Here is a 21,533-nt window from a genome sequence, read left to right on the forward strand (position 1 = left end):
GTATTTTTACAACATTTCAGAATAAAAAGCAACAGCTAGGAGAAGAGGGAGATGGCCAGGTGCAGTGGCTCATGCCTCCCAGCGCTTTGGGAGGCCAAGGCGGGCGAATCACGAGGTCAAGAGATCGAGACCATCCTGGCCAACATGGTGAAACCCCGTCTCTACTAAAAATACAAAAATTAACTGGGCGTGGTGGCATGCACCTGTAGTCCCAGCTACTCGGGAGACTGAGGCAGGAGAATTGCTTGAACCTGGGAGGCAGAGGTTGCAGTAAGCTGAGATCTCATCACTGCACTCCAGCCTGGTGACAGAACGAGACTCCATCTAAAAAAAAAAAAAAAAAAAAAGATAAGAGCAGGAGAGCCAGAGTATGAAAAAGGAAGTCAGAGCCCTTTAATGACTCAGCCCTTAGGTCTCCAGGTAGGAGGCTAGTGCTTCAGTGTCCAGGACACAGTAGGCGTTCTGTAAATTAAATTCAGGACAAAAAGAACATGCCCCAAGGACCATCTGATATCCACTTAAAGTGATGGACCACCTCCTTTCCCTTGTTTATGAATGGGTTTATGCCTAAGACTGCGTGCACTTTAATACAAGGGCAGTCGTTCAGAACTAGTCAGCGCCTGAAAAGGATTTACCAAATGTTGAGTGTGCCCTCTAGTGTTCACACTTCCCAGCTTTCTTCCTGTAAAGGTGGATCAAGGCACTTGCTTACAACTGGAACTGAAATCCTCCAAGTCGATCTAGACATTGAGATGGAGAAAATATTCATTGTCCACTGTAATTATGCAACGAATATCCAGCTGAAATAATGAACTGGCCTCTTATCTAACAATACCCAGGCTCAATGCGTCACTCCTTTGTCCACTTTGCCCAAAATTCAACCACAGCTAAGTTGACATTTTAGGACAAAGGCAGCTTACCATCCAGCCAGAGGGGAGTAGAGTATGGTTAAGAGAGAGTGGAAAGAATGAATGGGCCCTGCTATTCCTCACTGCCTGCATGGCTATAAGCACAGTCCTTATGGAGGCCTTAGGTCTTGTTTCATAATATTCCAGTTTGGAAAGGGTTTGAAAAGACCTCCTAGAAAAATCAGTAGTTTTTCTTTTTCAAGTAACATGTAGCAAAAAAATTTCATCATGTAGGCACAGGGAACACCCTAATAACTATTAATCTCAAGGAGTCAAGTCAGTGTGTTTCCTACTGTACCTGCTGTATCCCCGTGAAGCAAATTTTGCCATCAGAGAAACTGACTCATGGGGAAAAATATCCAAGAACCTCAAATCACCAAAAGAAGCCATTTCTCAGATCTGCCTCAGCTTAAGCTTCCTTGTCTCTGTGTGTTGCTTTCAATGCAGTTACATAAATGGCTTTTTTGTTTATGCACCGGAAACACTAATTCATCTGCAAAGCTCACATTTCCAGAAACTCCATTTCTGCCAGCACCTAGAAGCCAGTATTTTGCCTATTCCTGTAACCAGCACGCATATTTATTTTTTTCTAGATCAAATATATTATGCAGTAAGAGTCTTAATTTTGTTTTCACAGGTCGTTTTGAATGGTAAAGTTGATGCATTCTGTGGAGGCTCTATCGTTAATGAAAAATGGGTTGTAACTGCTGCCCACTGTGTTGAAACTGATGCTAAAATTACAGTTGTCGCAGGTAAATAAAGAATAATAATCTGCAGCACCACTAGCTCTTTAATATGATTTGTACACCATATTTTACTAAGGTCTAATAAAATTGTTGCTGAATAAATTGGGCTAAAGGCAGAAGGGTCATAATTTCAGAACCCAAGTTGCACCATCCTCCAACCCTCCATAGTTCTTTTGATGTACCCATATTATCACTCCTTTCAGTGAGGTACAATTAGTTATTGATGTAGTCATTTCCCTACCAGAAAGTCTTCCCAAAAACCAGTATCATGTCACTGATCCTTTTGTCTCTGGTGCTTGGCACAACCTGTAGCAGGTTCTTAGAAAACAAACATTTGAATTAATGGCCAAATGAATTTGTGCTCAAAAAAGGGGTCAGAATACTTGAAATTTGGAAAATCTAGGATAATTCATGACTAGTGGTTTCATTATCATCAATGAAAAGCTTATAACAGCATAAGTGAACAGAACCATCTCTATGATAGTCCTGAATGGCTTTTTGGTCTGAAAAATATGCATTGGTTCTCATTACATTTAACCAAAATTATCACAATAGAAGAATGAGATCTCTGACATTGCCAATTAGGTCAGTGATCCCGAGTAGACCCTTAGAAAATCTGTGTATGTGAAATACTGTTTGTGACTTAAAATGAAATTTATTTTTAATAGGTGAACATAACATTGAGGAGACAGAACATACAGAGCAAAAGCGAAATGTGATTCGAATTATTCCTCATCACAACTACAATGCAACTATTAATAAGTACAACCATGACATTGCCCTTCTGGAACTGGATGAACCCTTAGTGCTAAACAGCTATGTTACACCTATTTGCATTGCTGACAAGGAATACACGAACATCTTCCTCAAATTTGGATCTGGCTATGTGAGTGGCTGGGGAAGAGTCTTCAACAAAGGAAGATCAGCTTCAGTTCTTCAGTACCTTAGAGTTCCACTTGTTGACCGAGCCACATGTCTTCGATCTACAAAGTTCACCATCTATAACAACATGTTCTGTGCTGGCTTCCATGAAGGAGGTAGAGATTCATGTCAAGGAGATAGTGGGGGACCCCATGTTACTGAAGTGGAAGGGACCAGTTTCTTAACTGGAATTATTAGCTGGGGTGAAGAGTGTGCAATGAAAGGCAAATATGGAATATATACCAAGGTATCCCGGTATGTCAACTGGATTAAGGAAAAAACAAAGCTCACTTAATGAAAGATGGATTTCCAAGGTTAATTGATTGGCACTGAAAATTAACAGGGCCTCTCACTAATCACTTTCCCATCTCATTATATTTGAATATATACATTCTATGATTATTGCTTTTTCTCTTTACAGGGAAAATTTCATGTTTTACCTAGCAAATTGATTAGAAAATGGAATCACTAGAGGAATATAATGTGCTAGGAAATTATAGCCATTTCTAAGGGCCCAGCCCTTGACAAAATTGTGAAGTGAAATTCTCCACTCTGTCCCTCAGATACTATGGTTCTCCACTATAGCAACTAACTCATCTGATTTTCCCTCCTTAGCAGATTCCATCTTCCCGATCTTCTTTGCTTCTCCAACCAAAACATCAATGTTTATTAGTTCTGTATACAGTACAGCATCTTTGGTCTACTCTATCACAAGACCAGTACCACACTCATGAAGAAAGAACACAGGAGTAGCTGAGAGGCTAAAACTCATCAAATACACTACTCCTTTTCCTCTATCCTATTCCTGAATCTTTTACCTTTTTCAAATCCCAATCCCCAAAGCAGTTTTTATCTTTCTTACTCCCTCTCTCCCTTTTACCCTCCACAGTCATTAAAGGAGAGATGGGGAGCATCATTCTGTTATACTTCTGTACGCAGTTATACATGTCTATCAAACCCAGACTTGCTTTCATAGTGGAGACTTGCTTTTCAGAACATAGGGATGAAGCAACGTGCCTGAAAATTTTGGGGGAAAAGTTTCTTTCGGAGAGTTATTATATATATATATACATACACACACACACACACACACATATACACACATATAATGGAAGCAATAAGTCATTCTAAGAGCTTGTATGGTTATGGAAAAAAAGCTGACATTGACGCAGATATATTGTACTCTTTCTAAAAATTAATAATAATAATGCTAACAGAAAGAAGAGAACAGCTCATTTGCAGTCTACAACTAGTAGAGACTTTGAGGAAGAATTCAACAGCGTGTCTTCAGCAGTGTTCAGAGTCAAGAAAGAAGTTGAAGTTGCCTAGACCAGAGGACATAAGTAACATGTCTCCTTTAACTGGCATGCCCCTGAAGTGGAGAAGGGTGCAGCAGGCTCGAAGACATAAGTCATTCCAATCAGCCAACTAAGTTGTCCTTTTCTGGTTTCATGTTCACCGTGGAACATTTTGATTATAGTTAATCCTTCTATCTTGAATTTTCTAGAGAGTTGCTGACCAACAGACGTATGTTTCCCTTCGTGAATTAATAAACTGGTGTTCTGGTTCATACCTTGGCTTTTTGTGAATCCCATTGATGTGATTCAGCCACCCTGTATTTGATGATGCATAGGACTACTGACAAAATCACTTCGACCCCGCCAAGCTGCTGCCTTCTCTTGCCCCCCCTCATCCCCAGCCAGGCCTCACTCTTGCTAATTCCTTTAGTTCTTTTAGTCAATATATTTTTGTCTTCGCATATAAGTATAAATAAACATATTTTTAAATTTCTTGGCTTGGTCCAGTGGCTCATGCCTATAATCCCAGCACTTTGGAAGGCCAAGGTGGGTGGATCACCTGAGGTCAGGAGTTTCAGGCCAGCCTGGCCAACACGGTGAAACCCTGTATCTACTAAAAATAGAACAATTAGCTGGGCGTGGTAATTTGTGCCTGTAATCCCAGCTACTGGGGAGGCCAAGGCAGGAGAATCACTTGAGCCTGGGGAGCAGGGGGTGGGGGAGGTTGCAGTGAGCCGAGATCGCACCAGTGCACTCCTTCCTGGGTGACAGAGTGAGATTCTGTCTCAGAAATAAAATAATTAATTAAATAAATAAATACGTTTCTTGAGGCGTTTCTTGTTAAATCATTCATGGAGAGGTATCCCAAATACTACATTCAACAAAACACTCTGAAAAATGTTTTCAAATGCAATATAACATAGCAGAGATTTGATGCTCTGTTATCCAGCTTTCATATAAGGCAGTGTGAGCTGTGTTCCAGAGAGGAAAGTGGTCTGAATCCACCTGAGACAGAATTGGGTCTAACTAGCTGTGAGTATGGCCTTCAATAAATCACTCTCCATTTGGAAATTCGATTTCTCCACTTGTATAATGGAAGAGTTTGACAGGATGCTCTCCAAAATCCCTTGCAATTTTGTTAGTCTGTGATTTTATGTTTTTATTTTTATGTCTTCATTCAACAAATATTCAAGGAGTAATTGTTGTGTGCCAAATACCAACAGTGTTCATTAAATTGCAATTCAGATTTTATATATATAGTTATAATAATGTATAATGTATATACATTGCTTTGTGAGTGCCTGTTACACTACTAGACAGTAGTTGCTCAATAATTGTTAGCTGAATCCGAATTCATGTTTATCCCAGAGTAGCAATTAGTCTTGTATTGAGTATCATGAAAGAAGGCCATACTTAAATAAGAATAATGCCTGGAGTTTAGATTTTATGAACAAATGAAAGGAAATTGGTTCTGCTTTTGTTGACTAAAGGAGGGGAAGAGGGAAGAGACACTATAATTGTCTGCCTCAGATTTAAGGATGATGCTAATTCATGCATTAAACATGTTGCTTCAAATTTGAATGACCAAAGGTCTGTAGCCTCAGCACTTCAAAATTGGTAAAAGTAAGATGCTCTGGCCTTGTTTCCACAAAGGCACCAGTGGGAAACTGGCCTCAGGACTCCTGTGATTGGTCTTCTCTGGGTAGAGAAAGGAGCTCCTGGACCCATAAATCTCTAAGCTACAGTTCTTTTGGTCATGGGCTCAAAAATGATTGAATTCATCATGAGCCACCTGTGGCATATTGCCACCACTAAACATGTGGGGCCTTTAAGCTCACTAAGAGCCAATGTCCTCGGAGACAGCCCTGACTGGATTCTACCTAGGGCATTTGCAATTGCCATATAAGAATCATAAGTGCTTTCAAAATCACTGTAGCTAATTTGCCTACATAGACTAAAACATGCTGCCATTATATTGGAAGTGACAGATTAAAATAGAACTCTTACCAAGTGAAGGAAAGTGTGCTAAGATAGTGCAGTCATTTTAACTTTCTCTTTAAGTATGATTGTTTTTAGTTCTTTTGAATATTTAGTTGTTTTATAGTGACAGGAATGAAGTACTGTCCAATTTTCTCCGCCAAGGAAAAAAGAAAAGGTGTTCTTCCTTACTTAACTGAACCAAAACAGACTAGTTTACAAAATTGCCTAATTAGAATTGCTAAACACATTCCAAATGCTTACAGTCTAATCCAGGAATGTCAGAGCTGCAAGGGCCCTTAAACACTGTCTAATCCACTCCACTCATTTAGCAGATGAGGAGATTGAGGCCAACATAAGGCCAGGCCCAAGATAACACAATGACAGCCAGGACTAGAGCTCAAGTCTCCCACCCTGCACTTTGAAATAATAATGCTTTCAACTGGGGTGCATTAACTCTACTGTCTATATTTTTAGGGCAGCTGGGGCATTCTGCATTGGTGGTAATCCTCTCAACAACCCTGGGACTGAAAACTGCCTGGAATTCTTACTATCAATTCTCTAATTGACCAAAAGGTGACAAAATCAAGAAACCAATAGGTAGCTTGGAAAGCAAAGTGGCAGTCAGATAACAAACTGGAGCTTCCACCCCTGGCTCATAGCAGGTACTCAGTAAATACATGTAGAATGAATGTGTGGTGCTAGTGTCTGGCGTTTAGCCCAGCTGTGAGCACTGGGCCTTCCAGATGTGACATTTGACTACTATAGCACATTCAACAGTGTCATCTGGCAGACAGTCATTCCAGCAACAATTCACCTTTATTCACTGCAACTGTGCTGGGGAAGACGTGTGCACATGGAGGTAGCAGGTTACTCCAGAAGCTGTTGTTTGAGGGTTGAAGGCAGGCTTCAAAGGCCCACCGAAGGTGAGATTCTAACAATGCATTGCACCTGCGGATGATTGAGACCCAGATTACAGCTGCTGAAAGGCCTGTCTGAGTAAAGCAATCAGGAATCAGAGCTCTTTCTGAATCTGAGGCTTATGCCATCTAAAAAATCTCAGGGTTAAAGCCATAAAAATCAACATGTTCTGTAAACTATGGAAACTATTGAAAGAATCACAGCAGGCAAAGGACTGTGGGACCCCTGCTCTCTTCAATCAATCCAGGCCCACAAATCACTTTACTCATTTTTTCCTATAGTAGTTTTGAGGCAAATCTTTTTCATCCTGACTTTGGGGCTATGGACTGCCTTGAGAGTTCTGAGTTAATCTTGACTTCTGATATAGGTATCAAAAGGGAAGAAGAGCAGACAGATCTTTTCTTGCATATGTAGACAAAGAGACAAAGACTTCTGGTAGAAGGCAAAGACATTTTCTCCATGCCTTCACAGAATTATTTCAAACTCCTGGCCAGGTCATAGGAGAGCTATCCTTCTATTCCCTTGGTTAAGAGAAAGCTGGAAATAGAAACAGGAATATTCCAGGCCAGGCATGATGGCTCACACCTGTAATCCCAACACTGGGAGGCCGAGGCGGGCAGATCACTTGAGGTCAGGAGTTCAAGATTAGCCTGGCGAACATGGTGAAACCCATCTTTACTAAAAATACAAAAATCAGCCAGGCGTGGTGGTGCACGCTTGTAATCCCAGCTACTCAGGAGGCTGAGGCACAAGAATCACTTGAACCTGGGAGGCAGAGGTTGCAGTGAGCCAAGATCATGCCACTGCACTCACATCTGGGTGACAGTGAGAAAGAGAGAAAGGGAGAAAGGGAGAAAGAGAGAAGGAAGGAAGGAAGGAAGGAAGGAAGGAAGGAAGGAAGGAAGGAAGGAAGGAAGGAAATGATTCCAAAGACTTTCTTTCAGTTGCTTCATTGTAATGTTAAATGAGATCCTAATTTATAAAAATTTACCACCATAGTAAATCTCCCTGATACCATCACTCTTAAACCTTTAGAAATGCTAGAGTATCTAGCTTCTCTAGATCAATAACCACAAAGAGGCTTAAGTGCTGACCTCATAAAAATAAAGAGTTCCCATGATTTACACATTACGTGCTTTCGTGAATATCTATGTATAAAAGCTTATTTTCCTCTTGGACTGTATTACAAAAATAAGTATGCATTTTCATAAGATTCAAACCCAGCTCTAAATGTAAGACGCTGAATTAAGAATGTAGCAATGTATGAATGAAAAGGAAGGAAAAAAGCCATTGCTAACCACAACTCTGTGCAAAACTCCCCGTCATCTAACGTAGGAATAAGATATTTATCTTGGCTTATCTAGAAGATGGCCGAAGAGGAAGAGCTCCAGCCTCCAGCTCCCAGCATGAGTGACACGGAAGACGGATGATTTCTGCGTTTTCAACTGAGGTACCGGGTTCATCTCACTGGGTGGTGTCGGACAGTTGGCGCTGGTCCACGGGTGCAGCCCAACCAGCGAGAGCTGAAGCAGGGCAAGGCATCGCCTCACCTGGGAAGTGCAAGGGGGAAGGGAATTCCTTTTCCTAGCCAAAGGAAATTGAGACACACAACACCTGGAAAATCGGGTAACTCGCACCCTAATATTGCACTTTACCAACAGTCTTAGCAAAGGGCACACCAGGATATTATATCCCACACCTGGCCCAGAGGGTCCCACGCCCACGGAGCCTCACTCATTGCTAGCACAGCAGTCTGAGATCTAACTGCAAGGTGGCAGCGAGGCTACAAAAGCCAAAATTGACAAATGGGATCTAATTAAACTAAAGAGCTTCTGCACAGCAAAAGAAACTACCATCAGAGTGAACAGGCAACCTACAGAATGGGAGAAAATTTTTGCAATCTACTCATCTGACAAAGGACTAATATTCAGAACCTATAAAGAGCTCAATCAAATTTACAAGAAAAAACCAAACAACCCCATCAAAAAGTGGGCAAAGGATATGAACAGACACTTCTCAAAAGAAGACATTCATACAGCCAACAGACACATGAAAAAATGCTCATCATCACTCGCCATCAGAGAAATGCAAATCAAAACCGCAATGAGATACCATCTCACAACAGTTAGAATGGCAATCATTAAAAAGTCAGGAAACAACAGGTGCTGGAGAGGATGTGGAGAAATAGGAACACTTTTACACTGTTGATGGGAGTGTAAACTAGTTCAACCATTGTGGAAAACAGTGTGGCGATTCCTCAAGGATCTAGAACCAGAAATACCATTTGACCCGGCCATCCCATTACTGGGGATATACCCAAAGGATTATAAGTCATGCTGCTATAAAGACATATGCACATGTATGTTTATTGCGGCGCTATTCACAATAGCAAAGACTTGGAATCAACCTAAATGTCCATCAGTGACAGACTGGATTAAGAAAATGTGGCACATATACACCATGGAATACTATGCAGCCATAAAGAAGGATGAGTTCGTGTCCTTTGTAGGGACATGGATGCAGCTGGAAACCATCATTCTCAGCAAACTATTGCAAGAACAGAAAACCAAATACCGTGTGTTCTCACTCATAGGTGGGAATTGAACAATGAGATCACTTGGACACAGGAAGGGGAACATCACACACCGGGTCCTATTGTGGCGAGGGGGGAGGGAGGAGGGATAGCATTAGGAGATATACCTAATGTAAATGACGAGTTAATGGGTGCAGCACACCAATATGGCACATGTATACATATGTAACAAACCTGCACGTTGTGCACATGTACCCTAGAACTTAAAGTATAATTTTAAAAAAAGATATGTATCTTGAACACATAAGGGAATACGTCATAGGAAGGGAGACAGGGAGTCTGAGGCAGGTGAATTGCTTGAACTCGGAAGTTTGAGCAGCCTGGGCAACATGGCAAAACCCTGTCTCTACAAAAAATACAACAATTAGCCAGGCATGGTGGCTCACACCTGTAGTCCCAGCTACTCAGGAGGCTGAGGTGGGAGGATCGCTTGAACCTGGAAGGTTGAGGCAGCAGAGAGCCATGATTGCTGATTGCACCACTGCACTGCAGCCTGGGTGGCAAAGTGAGACCTTGTCTCAAAAAAAAAAAAAAAAAGAAAGAGAGAGAGAGAGAGAAAGAAGGAAAGAAAGAAAGAAAGAAAGAAAGAAAGAAAGAAAGAAAGAAAGAAAGAAAGAAAGAAAGAAAGAAAGAGAAAGAAAGAAAGGAAGGAAGGAAGGAAGGAAGGAAGGAAGGAGAGAGAAAAGAAGGAAGGAAGGCAGCGAGGGAGAGAGGAAGGGAAAGGAAGGGAGACAGGAAAATACAAAAAATAAAAGGCCTCCTGCATTCTCTTTCTTCCTAGGCTATAAGGAGGTGTTATCATTAATTTCTAGGAAATGTAAAAAAGATTAGCCTAGGAAACTATGGTTATAACCCTGGCCTTTTTAATCTCCTGTTTTGTGTTTGTCATCTCCATAAGCTGTATCTACCCCTCTTATCTGTGTTTTCTGTGCTCATTTAGGTAGCTATTTTGTTTTTGTACCTTATTTTTATAGATTTAGCTCTTAGCTTTCATTTCAATATCTTTCTCCCTATAGCTATTACCCAATCAAATAACCTTGTGATAAAGTTTACTATCTGAACAAAACTGTTGTTCTTGGCCACAGGGATTTCATTTCTCTCAATATGCCTCCCATATTTTAGATGTCCATGTTCTCTTCCATACACTCTGTTTCTAGTCCTAGATGAACAAGCTTAAGATTAGAATTTCCACTTTCTTGGTTTAGAAAATCTAGATTTAAGTAACAAATATGCTAAAAGGACAGGTGCACATTACCTAATAATTCAGAAATCTTAGTACACTCTAATAAAGAATTTTACTGAACACTTTCTATGTACCTAGCTCTGTATCTATTTCCTAAAGTGCAATGAACGATATGCTGGAACTGGCATATACGAACTAACTCTCAAAAACCAATGTTAAAAGATAAACTTTAGACAAAATAAATTCAACTGGAGGTCATTATATTAAGTGAAATAAATGAGGCACAGAAAGATAAACATCACATGTTCTAACTTATGTGTGAGATCTAAAGATCAAAACAACTGAACTCATGGACATAGAGACTAGAAGGATAGTTACCAGAGACTGGGAAGGGTAGTGGGGGGTTGGAGGGTAAGTGAGGATGGCCAATGAATAAAAAAAAAAAAAATAGAAAGAAAGAATAAGACCTAGTGTTTGATAGCACAACAGGGTGACTATAGTCAATAATAATTTAATTGTACATTTGTGATAACTAAAAGAGTATCACTGGATTGTTTGTAAGGCAAAGCATAAATGCTTGAGGTGATGGAGACCCCATCTTCCATGATGTGATTATTACGCATTGCATGCTTGTACCAAAATATCTCATATATTCCATAAATATATACACCTACTATTTACCCACAAAAATTAAAACTAAAAAAGGAAAAGAAAGAAAAAAATTCAACAGAGTTTATTTGAGCAAAGAATGATTCATGAATGGTGTAGCAGTCAGAATCAGGGGAGCTTCAGAGGGCTCTGCTGCAGCAGCCTGAGCAGTGCGTTTTTATGGGCCGACAGAGAAGGAAGACAAATATATTTGATTGGTTAGAGTGGAAAGACCCTAGTTAGAGGTGAGTTGGCGATTTCTGATTGATAAAATCTCTAGTCTCCTTTTACTGTTTACATTGGGCTACAGTTTGCTCATGTAGGAACTTAAAGGCCTTCCGCGGTCTAAGTTGGGTGTCCAGTGGCTTCCCCCCGCCCCCGCGCCTTTTTTTTTGAGAGTCTCAAACTGTTGCCCAGGCTTGAGTCCAGTGGCCTGATCTCGGCTCACTGCAACCTCCACGGCCCAGGGTCAAGCGATTCTCCTGCCTCAGACACCTGAGTAGCTGGGATTACAGGCGCACACCACCACATCCAGCTAATTTTTGTATTTTTAGTAGACACAGTGTTTTACCATATTGGCCAGGCTGGTCTCAAAGTCCTGACCTCAGGTGATCTGCCTGCCTCGGCCTCCCAAAGTGCTGAGATTACAGGCGTGAGCCACTGCGCCAGCCATTTTTTTAACACCAATTTTGCACATCACTTCCCAACTTCCAGTTCTGTGTCCTCACCTTGGTAGCTTGAAATCTGCCACGGTAGGAGTCTTTACACCATAGAAATCAACAAATGGCACAAAGAGAGTTTTGGTGCGTCTTTTAAGGAGACCCAGTTGCTTACCATTTGCCAACATACAACTGGACACAATGTAATTGTGTGACTAACAATTCGTCATTTTTGCAGTTCAGCTACTCAATTATTGCTATGACTGAGCATTAAATTCACATTGTAAATTAAAATATAAAGGTTGTTTAAGGAAGCAAAACGTTCGTGAAGTAGAAATATTGAGAAAACCAGACCTTTAAAGATGTTCACAGATGGTAACAGATACTTTATGTTGTAAAATAAAATGTAACATTTCTTAAGTGCAAATATTTCTCCTACAACACATTCACACATTGTAATCCACCAAGGTTTATTTTATGATATTTTTCTGCTGTGCCAGTATGTCAGTTCATGGTAATTTGTAAGATACTTATAAAAACTGTGGAAAAGAGTTCTTGACTGCTATTTTTGGTAAGTATGTAAGAAAACTAAAGAAAAAAAAATCCCACCGGGTTGTATGGAAGCTAAGTTTGATGCAGTTTCACTACATTTCAATCAGGGGTCACGACATTTTATTCCACTTTTCCAGTACTGAACTAAAGTGAGCAGAATGTTATACAGTGTAAAATGATTTTGACATTTAAAAATGTGTTAAGAATAATATCTTGAATTCCCAAGTACCAACACCCATCCATTTCTCATCTTTTATTTCTCTCTCTCTCTCTCTCCAGAGATAGTTATCTTTCTTAATTTGGTGTTCATCATTATCCAGCATGTTCATATACTTTAACCCTGAACTATCCATTAAAATATATATTTTGTTTTGCATATTTTAAAGTGTTATAGAAATGCTATCATATTGTCTCTATCCTGCAATTTTTTCCTGTGGGATTCATTTATGATGATATGGGTAGCTCTGGGTCATTTATTTTAGTTTCTATATCAATTTGATTGTATGATATTCAATAAACTAGTTATGTAACCTTCTGTTCACGGTAATTCATGTTGTCTCCAAATTTTTACTCTTCTAAACATTGCTGCTATAAACATTCTGGCACATATGTGAGCCTTCGTGTGGGGTACATCCTTAGGAGTAAAAATGCTAAGCCATAGAGCATTCACTTTAACTGTACTTGGTATTAGCAAATAGCTCACTAAAGTGTTAACAGTGCATGCACCCAGTAGTAACATGTGCAAGTTCTTGCTTCGTGTCCTTCCCAACACTTGGTATTTTTAGAAATATGGGCAGATTTTTAAGCTAATAATATTCATACATAGAATGCCTACTTTTGCATTGAATCCAGGTAATTTGAAACTATTTTTAAATGTATGACTACAGTCCTATGTGCTTTTTGGGGTCAGGAAAGAAATTATTTTAGCCTCTAATATGAGATTCCAAAATGTCCATTATGATATTTCTCTTTTAAGTCATTTTTATTATGGTTGTAAAGTTCTGGCTCACTTAATTACTTAACATGTTATCATTTGGTTTCTTATAACTTCCCATGTAAAAGGGTGCTTTCACTATCAAACTGTGCTATAAACTGTCAACTAAGATAACTCAGCCCAAGTCCTTCTCATGCTTTAAATTTTTCTGACTTTCTCTTCTCCATTTCTGCTTCATTATAATTTTTTAAATTTACTTTTTTTTTTTTTGAAACAGGGCCTCACTCTGTCACCCAGGCTGGAGTGCAGTGGCATGATCATAGTTCACTGCAGCCTCGATCTCCTAGGTCCAAGCAATCCTCTGCCTCAGCCTCCCGAGTAACTGAGACTACAGGCATGTGCTACCATGCCTGGCTAATTTTTTTTTTTTTTTTAAGAGCTGGGGGTCTCACTATGTTGCCAGGGCTGGTCCTGAACTCCCAAGCTAAAGCAATCCTCCTGCCTTGACCTCTCAAAGTGCTGCGATTACAGGTGTGAGCCACCACACCCGGCCATAATTTTTTCATTTGTTCTCCAGAAAGGTTGTGTTTGTCGTTTATTTTGGAAATAATCAAGTTAGTGAGTCTTACAAATTTTTAGATGAAATTTATCTTTGAAATGATTTACATTTTGTTTTGGGTGGGTTTCAGGAAAGTTTCATTTAGCTTAAGAAACTTAATCTTCACAAAGTTCAACTTCATTGGCTGTTCTCAATACACATTGAGTCCTATTTGATGGACACATGCTGAAAATACCTGCTCAGAATTTAATGTGTTTATTCATACATGCAAAAATGAAGTGATCAATGTAGAGTGGCAACTAAGCCCTCACCAAATGCAAAGGACAATTTAATACTTAACTATGTCATGACATTTTTAAAAATGCATTTTGAAGTAAAAAGTAATTTTTTAAAAATCTGGTTATCACTTTTACTAAATGCCTTTTGAACAGCATAAAGAGTTTAGTTTTTGTCCATAACACTGGTTTCTTCCCATTTTTTCCCATAAAACCCCTTGCAAACTGACCAGTCGAAATCAATGTGAGGAAGTGTACTGAAATGTAATAAAAATGACTTGTTTTGATATTTTATTGCCTGAGATTTGACTCATTAAACTCCGTAGAGTCTGCTGCCCTGAAGGAAGAAGGCTCCTGTGTTCTAATATTTACTAAATAATAAGCATTTTCCTCAGTGAGAGTCTGTTGAGTGAAACCAGGTTGATTTCTGACTAAACCCAAAACAAAATCACTGACCTAATTTCTCTCCAAGTTAAGTATTTCTTCTGCTCTCCTACACTTTCCACAATGTATTATGACATTTTTCTCCTAAGAGAATGTAATCACTTAGATGTCAGGGTGGCTTTTATAACCCAACCATGTATTTTTTTTTTTAGTTTTTTTTTTTTTAATTATTGTACTTTAAGCTCTTGGATACGTGGGCAGAACGTGCAGGTTTGTTACACAGGTATACATGTGCCATGGTGGTTTGCTGCACCCATCAACATGTCATCTACATTAGGTATTTCTCCTGATGCTCTCCCTCCCTTAATCCCCCACCCCCTGAAAGGCCCTGGTGTGTGATGTTCCCCTCCCTGTGTCCATGTGTTCTCATTGTTCAACTCCCAATTATGAGTGAGAACATGCGGTGTGTGGTTTTCTGTTCTTGTGTTAGTTTGCTGAGAATGATGGTTTCCAGCTTCATCCATGTCCCTGCAAAGGACATGAACTCATCCCTTTTTTATGGCTGCATAGTATTCCATGGTGTATATGTGCCACATTTTCTTTATCCAGACTATCATTGATGGGCATTTGGGTTGGTTCCAAGTCTTTGCTATTGTGAATAGTGCTGCAATAGACATACGTGTGCATGTGTCTTTATGGTAGAATGATTTATAATCCTTTGGGTATATACCCAGGAATGGGATTGCTGGGTCAAATGTATTTCTGGTTCTAGATCCTTGAGGAATCACCACACTGTCTTCCACAATGAACAACCATGTATTTTATATTGTGAGACTCATGTGTAATTTTGGAAATATCACCAATAGCATTTTACTCCTCAAATAACACAGGAATAAAACTTGAATACATATTTTATTTTTCGGGGAGTTCTTTGGAGATGAATTTAAGTTGATTAACTACTTCACTGATAGTGCTGATATAATTTGGATGTTGTCTCTGCCCAAATCTCATGTTGAAATGTAATTCCCAGTGTTGGAGGTGGGGCCTGGTGGGAGGTGATTGGATCATGGGGACGAATTTCTTGTGAATGGTTTAGCACCATCCTTTTGGTACTGTCCTCATGATAGTGGGTGAGTTCTCACAAGATCTGGTCATTTAAAAGTGTGAGGCACATCCCCCTATTGCTCTCCTGCTCCTCCTTTTGCTGTGTGATGTGCAAGCTCCCACTTGGCCCTCTGCCATGATTGCAAGCTTCCAGAGACCTCCGCAGAAGCATCTGCCACTGTGCTTCCTGTACAGCCTGCAGAACCGTGAGCCAACTAAACCTCATTTCTTGTAAATTACCCAGTCTCAGGTATTTCTTTAGAGCAATGCAAGAACGGCCTAATACAAGTGTTTTCTCAAAAGACCTCAAAACAAATTTAAAGGCAAAAGAGGTAGTTATCCTGTGATGGGATGCCTATTAAGACATCTAAAACCATCTCAGTGTTGTTTTATTTTAATGAAAGATTCAGTCAAACCAAGGTTATAGGCTTCTCTCCCCACTCCATATTAAGGCACATGTTCTAGCTCCCAAATGGGCTGTGAAAGAGATCATTAGGTCTGGCAATTCCAACTAAAGAGTCCTTTGCAGAAGAAAGTTATAGAACAGAAAACAACTGCAGGTATCTAGGTGCTTTCCAGGATTCCTTGAGCTTCAGTATATGGAAGCGAACTTTCTCAGGGTATGGAAGCATGCACTCATAAACATGGCTATCTAACCTTTGAAACTGCTTTTATTGCTATCTTATAGATTTGAGTAAAGCAACTTTTTGAGCAAAACATTTTACTCCGTCTCTGGTCAGATCTCTCTCTTTCTCTCCTCTCTCAAAGAGAGAATCAGGAAGCAAGGCTGAAGGTAAACATTAATCTAAAAATACTTATGGTGCCTTTAGGAGAGTATCACTGATAAATGAGAGGAAAGTTATTTTTAATGTATAATTGATGTTATACTAAACTGAAAAAAGTATAAGAATGAATTTAAGGTTGAATATTCTTAATGTGGAATATATACAAGTGCATTTGCATTGTAAGTACATTTACAATGTGATTAAGTTTTTGAAGAAAAACTTAAAGGGAAATTGCTGCTATATTTTAGAGTAATACACATTTATAGCCCAATAAAATTAAGACAGTACAATTACATTTGTAAACATATACAAATATAGCATTCATGTACAGTGATTTAAATATTAAATTACCATAACAGAACCCAGCATTGTTTTAAATGATTAAAATCTCTAGTTTACTACCATGAAATTAAAACACTTTGTGCAGAGGGACATTGCTATTCAAGAATTTCATTTCCCTAATTCTGTCTTCTAATCACAGTGTTAGCACACAAAATGAATGTATTTTGATTTCAATCTGTTGTTGTTGCAGAAGCGTTAAGTGAAATGTCAAGCATATGGACACTTTAATGAGTAACTTATAAATCTACCATCAGGAATTCCAGCAACTGGACATTAGAAGATTTATAATTTACAAGTACCTTTAGATAAAATACAATTGGTTTGCCATCCAGATTGTTCCATCAGATGATACCACTAGCAAAATCTATTATCTTGATACAATACATAAACCTATTTGAAAGACAAATTATACATTATATAGCTATTATGTTTATTGTTTTTATTAACCAATCACAGAAAAACATGCACCTAATATGCAACTTGAAAGTCCAACTCACAACTCATGATTCAAAAAGCAGAAATTTCAAACCATTGTTTCAGAAGTCCATAATATAAAATACTCCAAACATAAATTTAATATTGCATGTAACGACTGGCCATTTGCTTCAAAAGAAGTGATCACAGTGTTTATATATTTAAAAAAGAGAAATCTATATATGTACTTTTTAAAAAAAAAAAACTAAGAAGAAATACAACTTCAGAAAATCTTTTCTAGAATAAATTTTTCTAGAAAATTGAAAAGTAACTAAAGACATTGAAAAGCAGATTTTTATTAAGAAACATCTGCGGTACAGATAACAATATTTAACTTAAAGCTGTGATTTGTACCTAAACTTCAATGCATAAAATGTAAAGTTTAACATGTCAAAACTACAGGATGTTCAGCTTGGATCATCTTAAAACTATAAGATAGCTCTGACAACCCTAAAGGTCAGTCAGCATGCAAAAGAGATCCTTCAGAACATATCTCTTTGGGGTATTATAATCACAGAGATAGCACAAAATTAAATAATAAGCTATCAATTAACACAGGAGTTTAAAATCTCTGATTCTCTGTCTTCTCTCTTTGAAGTTTTGCTACTGAAAAGTTACCCAAAAAATACAAGGAAAACTTTTTATCTGTAAAAGTTCAAAAGAATTGATTTCAGATTTTCAGGTGAAATCTAAACAGATGCTGTAAAAAACTTTAATTGGCAACAAAATAGCACCGCAGTTTTGCGTGGGGGTAATGGAAAATGCAAAGATGTTTCTTTTTTTTTTTTTTTTTTTTTTTTTTTGAGACGGAGTCTCGTTCTGTCGCCCAGGCTGGAGTGCAGTGGCCGGATCTCAGCTCACTGCAAGCTCCGCCTCCCGGGTTTACGCCATTCTCCTGCCTCAGCCTCCCGAGTAGCTGGGACTACAGGCGCCCGCCACCTCGCCCAGCTATTTTTTTGTATTTTTTAGTAGAGACGGGGTTTCACCATGTTAGCCAGGATGGTCTCGATCTCCTGACCTTGCGATCCGCCCGTCTCGGCCTCCCAAAGTGCTGGGATTACAGGCTTGAGCCACCGCGCCCGGCCGATGTTTCTTGCAAGGCTGAGAAACTGCAAATGACGAAGTTCACCTCAATGCTGAGAAAATTCCTGTAAATGTCATGGGCAGTGTAGGATAACCTGACTACGGTGCTGTTTATCTGTAACACTTTTAGGAAATATAATATAGTTCACACCCTCAAAGAAAATATTATTTTTAGAATGTCTATTCAATCTCCTTGAATTCAAGGTGAACTCGGACTCCTTGTATTACTCAGAACAGCAGCTCCAAAATAATTAAGAATGATGTTAACACTCAAATGAATTTTAAAGCCAAAACATTATCTGTGCCGTAACTTCTAATGCTAAGTGTGAGGATTCAAAAGGTCCATCATAAACTCAAGGTGATGTCTTCTGGTTATTAATTTTAATATGAAAGTTATTCAGTTTCATAATTATTAAAGGAATCTATTTTATAAAAGAGATAGCTTCACTGAAAGCAAAATAAAATAATTAAGATTCTCTTCTTCTACAATGAATTTTTATAAATATTGTACTAATTATGCCATATGCATGAAGATAATAGGAAACATGTTAAATGCATAATATCAGAGAGATGTTTACATTCTGTTTGCCAGATTATAAATGAAACTCTCTAACATATTTTTAAAACCTAATGCTGTTGACAGTTGCATACTCAGTTATAATTTCCTAATCCACTGATGGACACACATCACAATATATTTTTATAAGCCACAAAATACTATTTCGCTCTGTGCAATATAATGAGAGGATAGATCTCAATCAAGACCACTTGATATTGTAGCATTCAACCAAAATCTACTGTGAAGTATTAATTTGTCATTTCAACATAAGTCATAAATGCATGTTATTTGAAAGTAATCTATTTTAATAATATCTTAAGTCAGGGGCTTCTAGAGAACACAGATCAATGGGACCTTTTCCTTTTATCTAGTATCATACCACACAATAATAAATGCTTAAAATGCTGATGATATAACAATACATTACATTTCAACTCTCCCAATAGCAGTGCAAAAAAAGAAGAATATTGAAAACGTGCACTCACAGTAGAAATAAAGTGGCTAGAAAGGAATAATGTGAGTTTCCCCCCCAAATAAAATGTATTACATTGATAAATGTATAGGTAAGCCCTTCACTGCCCGAAAAATAAGCACAGACCCCAAAGTAGACTGAAAGTGTTGTTTTTCCATACACTTTTCAAAGGGTGCTAATATGCCCTAAATCTACTGGGATTAGTTAACAGTAATAGAATAATTTCAAATTAAAACTAATCAAATATATAATTTTATATGTCCTGCATTACAATTAGCTAAAAATTAATGTAATTAACTTTGTCCTGAATTAAATGTGAGGAGATCTGGCTCTACACTTAAAACGATGATGATAAAAGTGATGGAAAATATACTCTGAGTCTTCTTAATGTTGAGTACGAATGTTTATATGGAAGTTAGATCAGTACATTTTGTGTTTTCACTTTTGAATCTTGGAGACCTGAGCACAAGAAGGAACTTTTTTCTAGTATATACATTACAGTATTATTTTATGGCTTTATTGGGTTTTTTAAATTGCTTCATAAAGAACAATTTATTTAAAACACTGATTTATATGTCTTGATTCAAACAGTTCTTTGAGCACATATATTAAGTGACCCGTGTTTCTTATTTCTGTTGTCTCTTTCTGTGTCTTTGCCTCTCTCTCTCTCTCTCTCTCTTCATTAACCATTTAAATAAGCATGAAATAGTTGGCAGAAAGCTGGCTATATTTATTTTCAAACTTAACAACTCTTCAATGCGATCGGTTAATTCTGGGGAAAATGTGACTAATTAGAACTATTTGGCTTTTGAAAGTGTTCAAAATGTTACTGTCTTAGATTTTATCCTTTTCTAACATGTATATATTTTTTAAGTTGTAAACTGCTCAATTCAGCATGTGTAATGTTTCTTTGTATTTATCTGATACTCGTCTTTTATAGCTACTGCTTTTTGTCTTTTTTTTTTTTTTCCATAGGTTATTGGGTTACAGGTGGTATTTGGTTACATGAGTAAATCCTTTAGTGGTGATTTGTGAGATTTTGGTGCATCTATCACCCGAGCAGTATGCACTGCACCCTATTTGTAGTCTTTTATCCCTTGCTCTCCGCCCACACTTCCTCCCAAGTCCCCAAAGTCCATTGTATCATTCTTAGCCTTTGCATCCTCATAGCTTTTTGTCTTGTATAAGAAATTGTTAACTATTCAAAGTCATGACAACATCATCCTGTTTGTTTTTAGGAGATTTATTATTTTAGCTTTAATGTTTAGATATGTGATCCAACTCAAATTAATTTTTGTGTATGAAGTGAGATATAGAGATGGAGGTTCACTTCTTTTTCCATATGGATACCCAGTTGCCAAACATCATTTGTTAAAACAACCTTCCTTTCCCCATTTAAATGACTTGACCCCTTGATTTAAAATGATCATGTATATGTGGGACTATTTATGAAATCATTACCTTTCTATACTTACACTAATGCCATATTGTATTGATTACTGTAGTGTATAAGGGGTATCGAAATCAGGTACTTAAGTCCTCCCAATTTTTAAGGTTCTTCTGTACTAGATCCTTTGCCTTTTAACATATTTTTTAGAATAAATTTGTCTTTTAAATTTTCAAAAGGAGTGGCTGAGATTTTGATTTTGATTGCATTTAATCTATAGGACAATTTGGGGATAATGGGTTTCTTAACAAAATTGACATTCCCAAATCATGCACATGGTATAGCTCTCCTTTTATTAGGTCATCTTAAGTATATCTCAGCAATGATCTGTAGTTTTCAGTATAGAAGCCTTGTGATCTGTTATTAGATTTATTTCCATTTATCCTATATCTTATGTTGCTAATATAAATGTTCTTTTGAAATTTTATTTTTAAATTCTTTGTTGCTAGGATATAGAATTATAATTTATTTTTGTAAAGACTGCACATTGTGGCCTTGTAAAATCCACTTACTAGTTCTAGTAGGGACTTGAATGTAAATTCCTTACAGTTTTGTACATATACATGATCTGCTAATCATGACGGTACATCTTCTTTTTTAATCTTTTAGTTCTTTAATATTTTCCTCGTGTTATGGAACTGACTAGGACTTCCAGTATAATGTTAAATAAAAGTGGTCAGTGAATATCCTTGGCTTGTTTCCAGTCTTA

The 21,533-nt window shown here is 38.0% G+C and overlaps 1 protein-coding gene across 1 annotated transcript in view; it reads left to right on the top strand.

Moving 5' to 3' along the window:
* Positions 1–4,139, top strand: part of F9 (coagulation factor IX) — a 32,681-nt gene extending 28,542 nt beyond the window's left edge. The window contains 2 exon segments of the mRNA NM_001109683.1: positions 1,546–1,660; positions 2,323–4,139. Of these exon segments, the coding sequence (NP_001103153.1) occupies positions 1,546–1,660; positions 2,323–2,870 (663 nt within the window). The 3' untranslated portion in view covers positions 2,871–4,139.
* Positions 4,140–21,533: the final 17,394 nt, after the last annotated feature.

The sequence above is a fragment of the Macaca mulatta genome, chromosome X (assembly GCF_049350105.2).
Source record: "Macaca mulatta isolate MMU2019108-1 chromosome X, T2T-MMU8v2.0, whole genome shotgun sequence".
NCBI classification, from domain to species: domain Eukaryota; kingdom Metazoa; phylum Chordata; class Mammalia; order Primates; family Cercopithecidae; genus Macaca; species Macaca mulatta.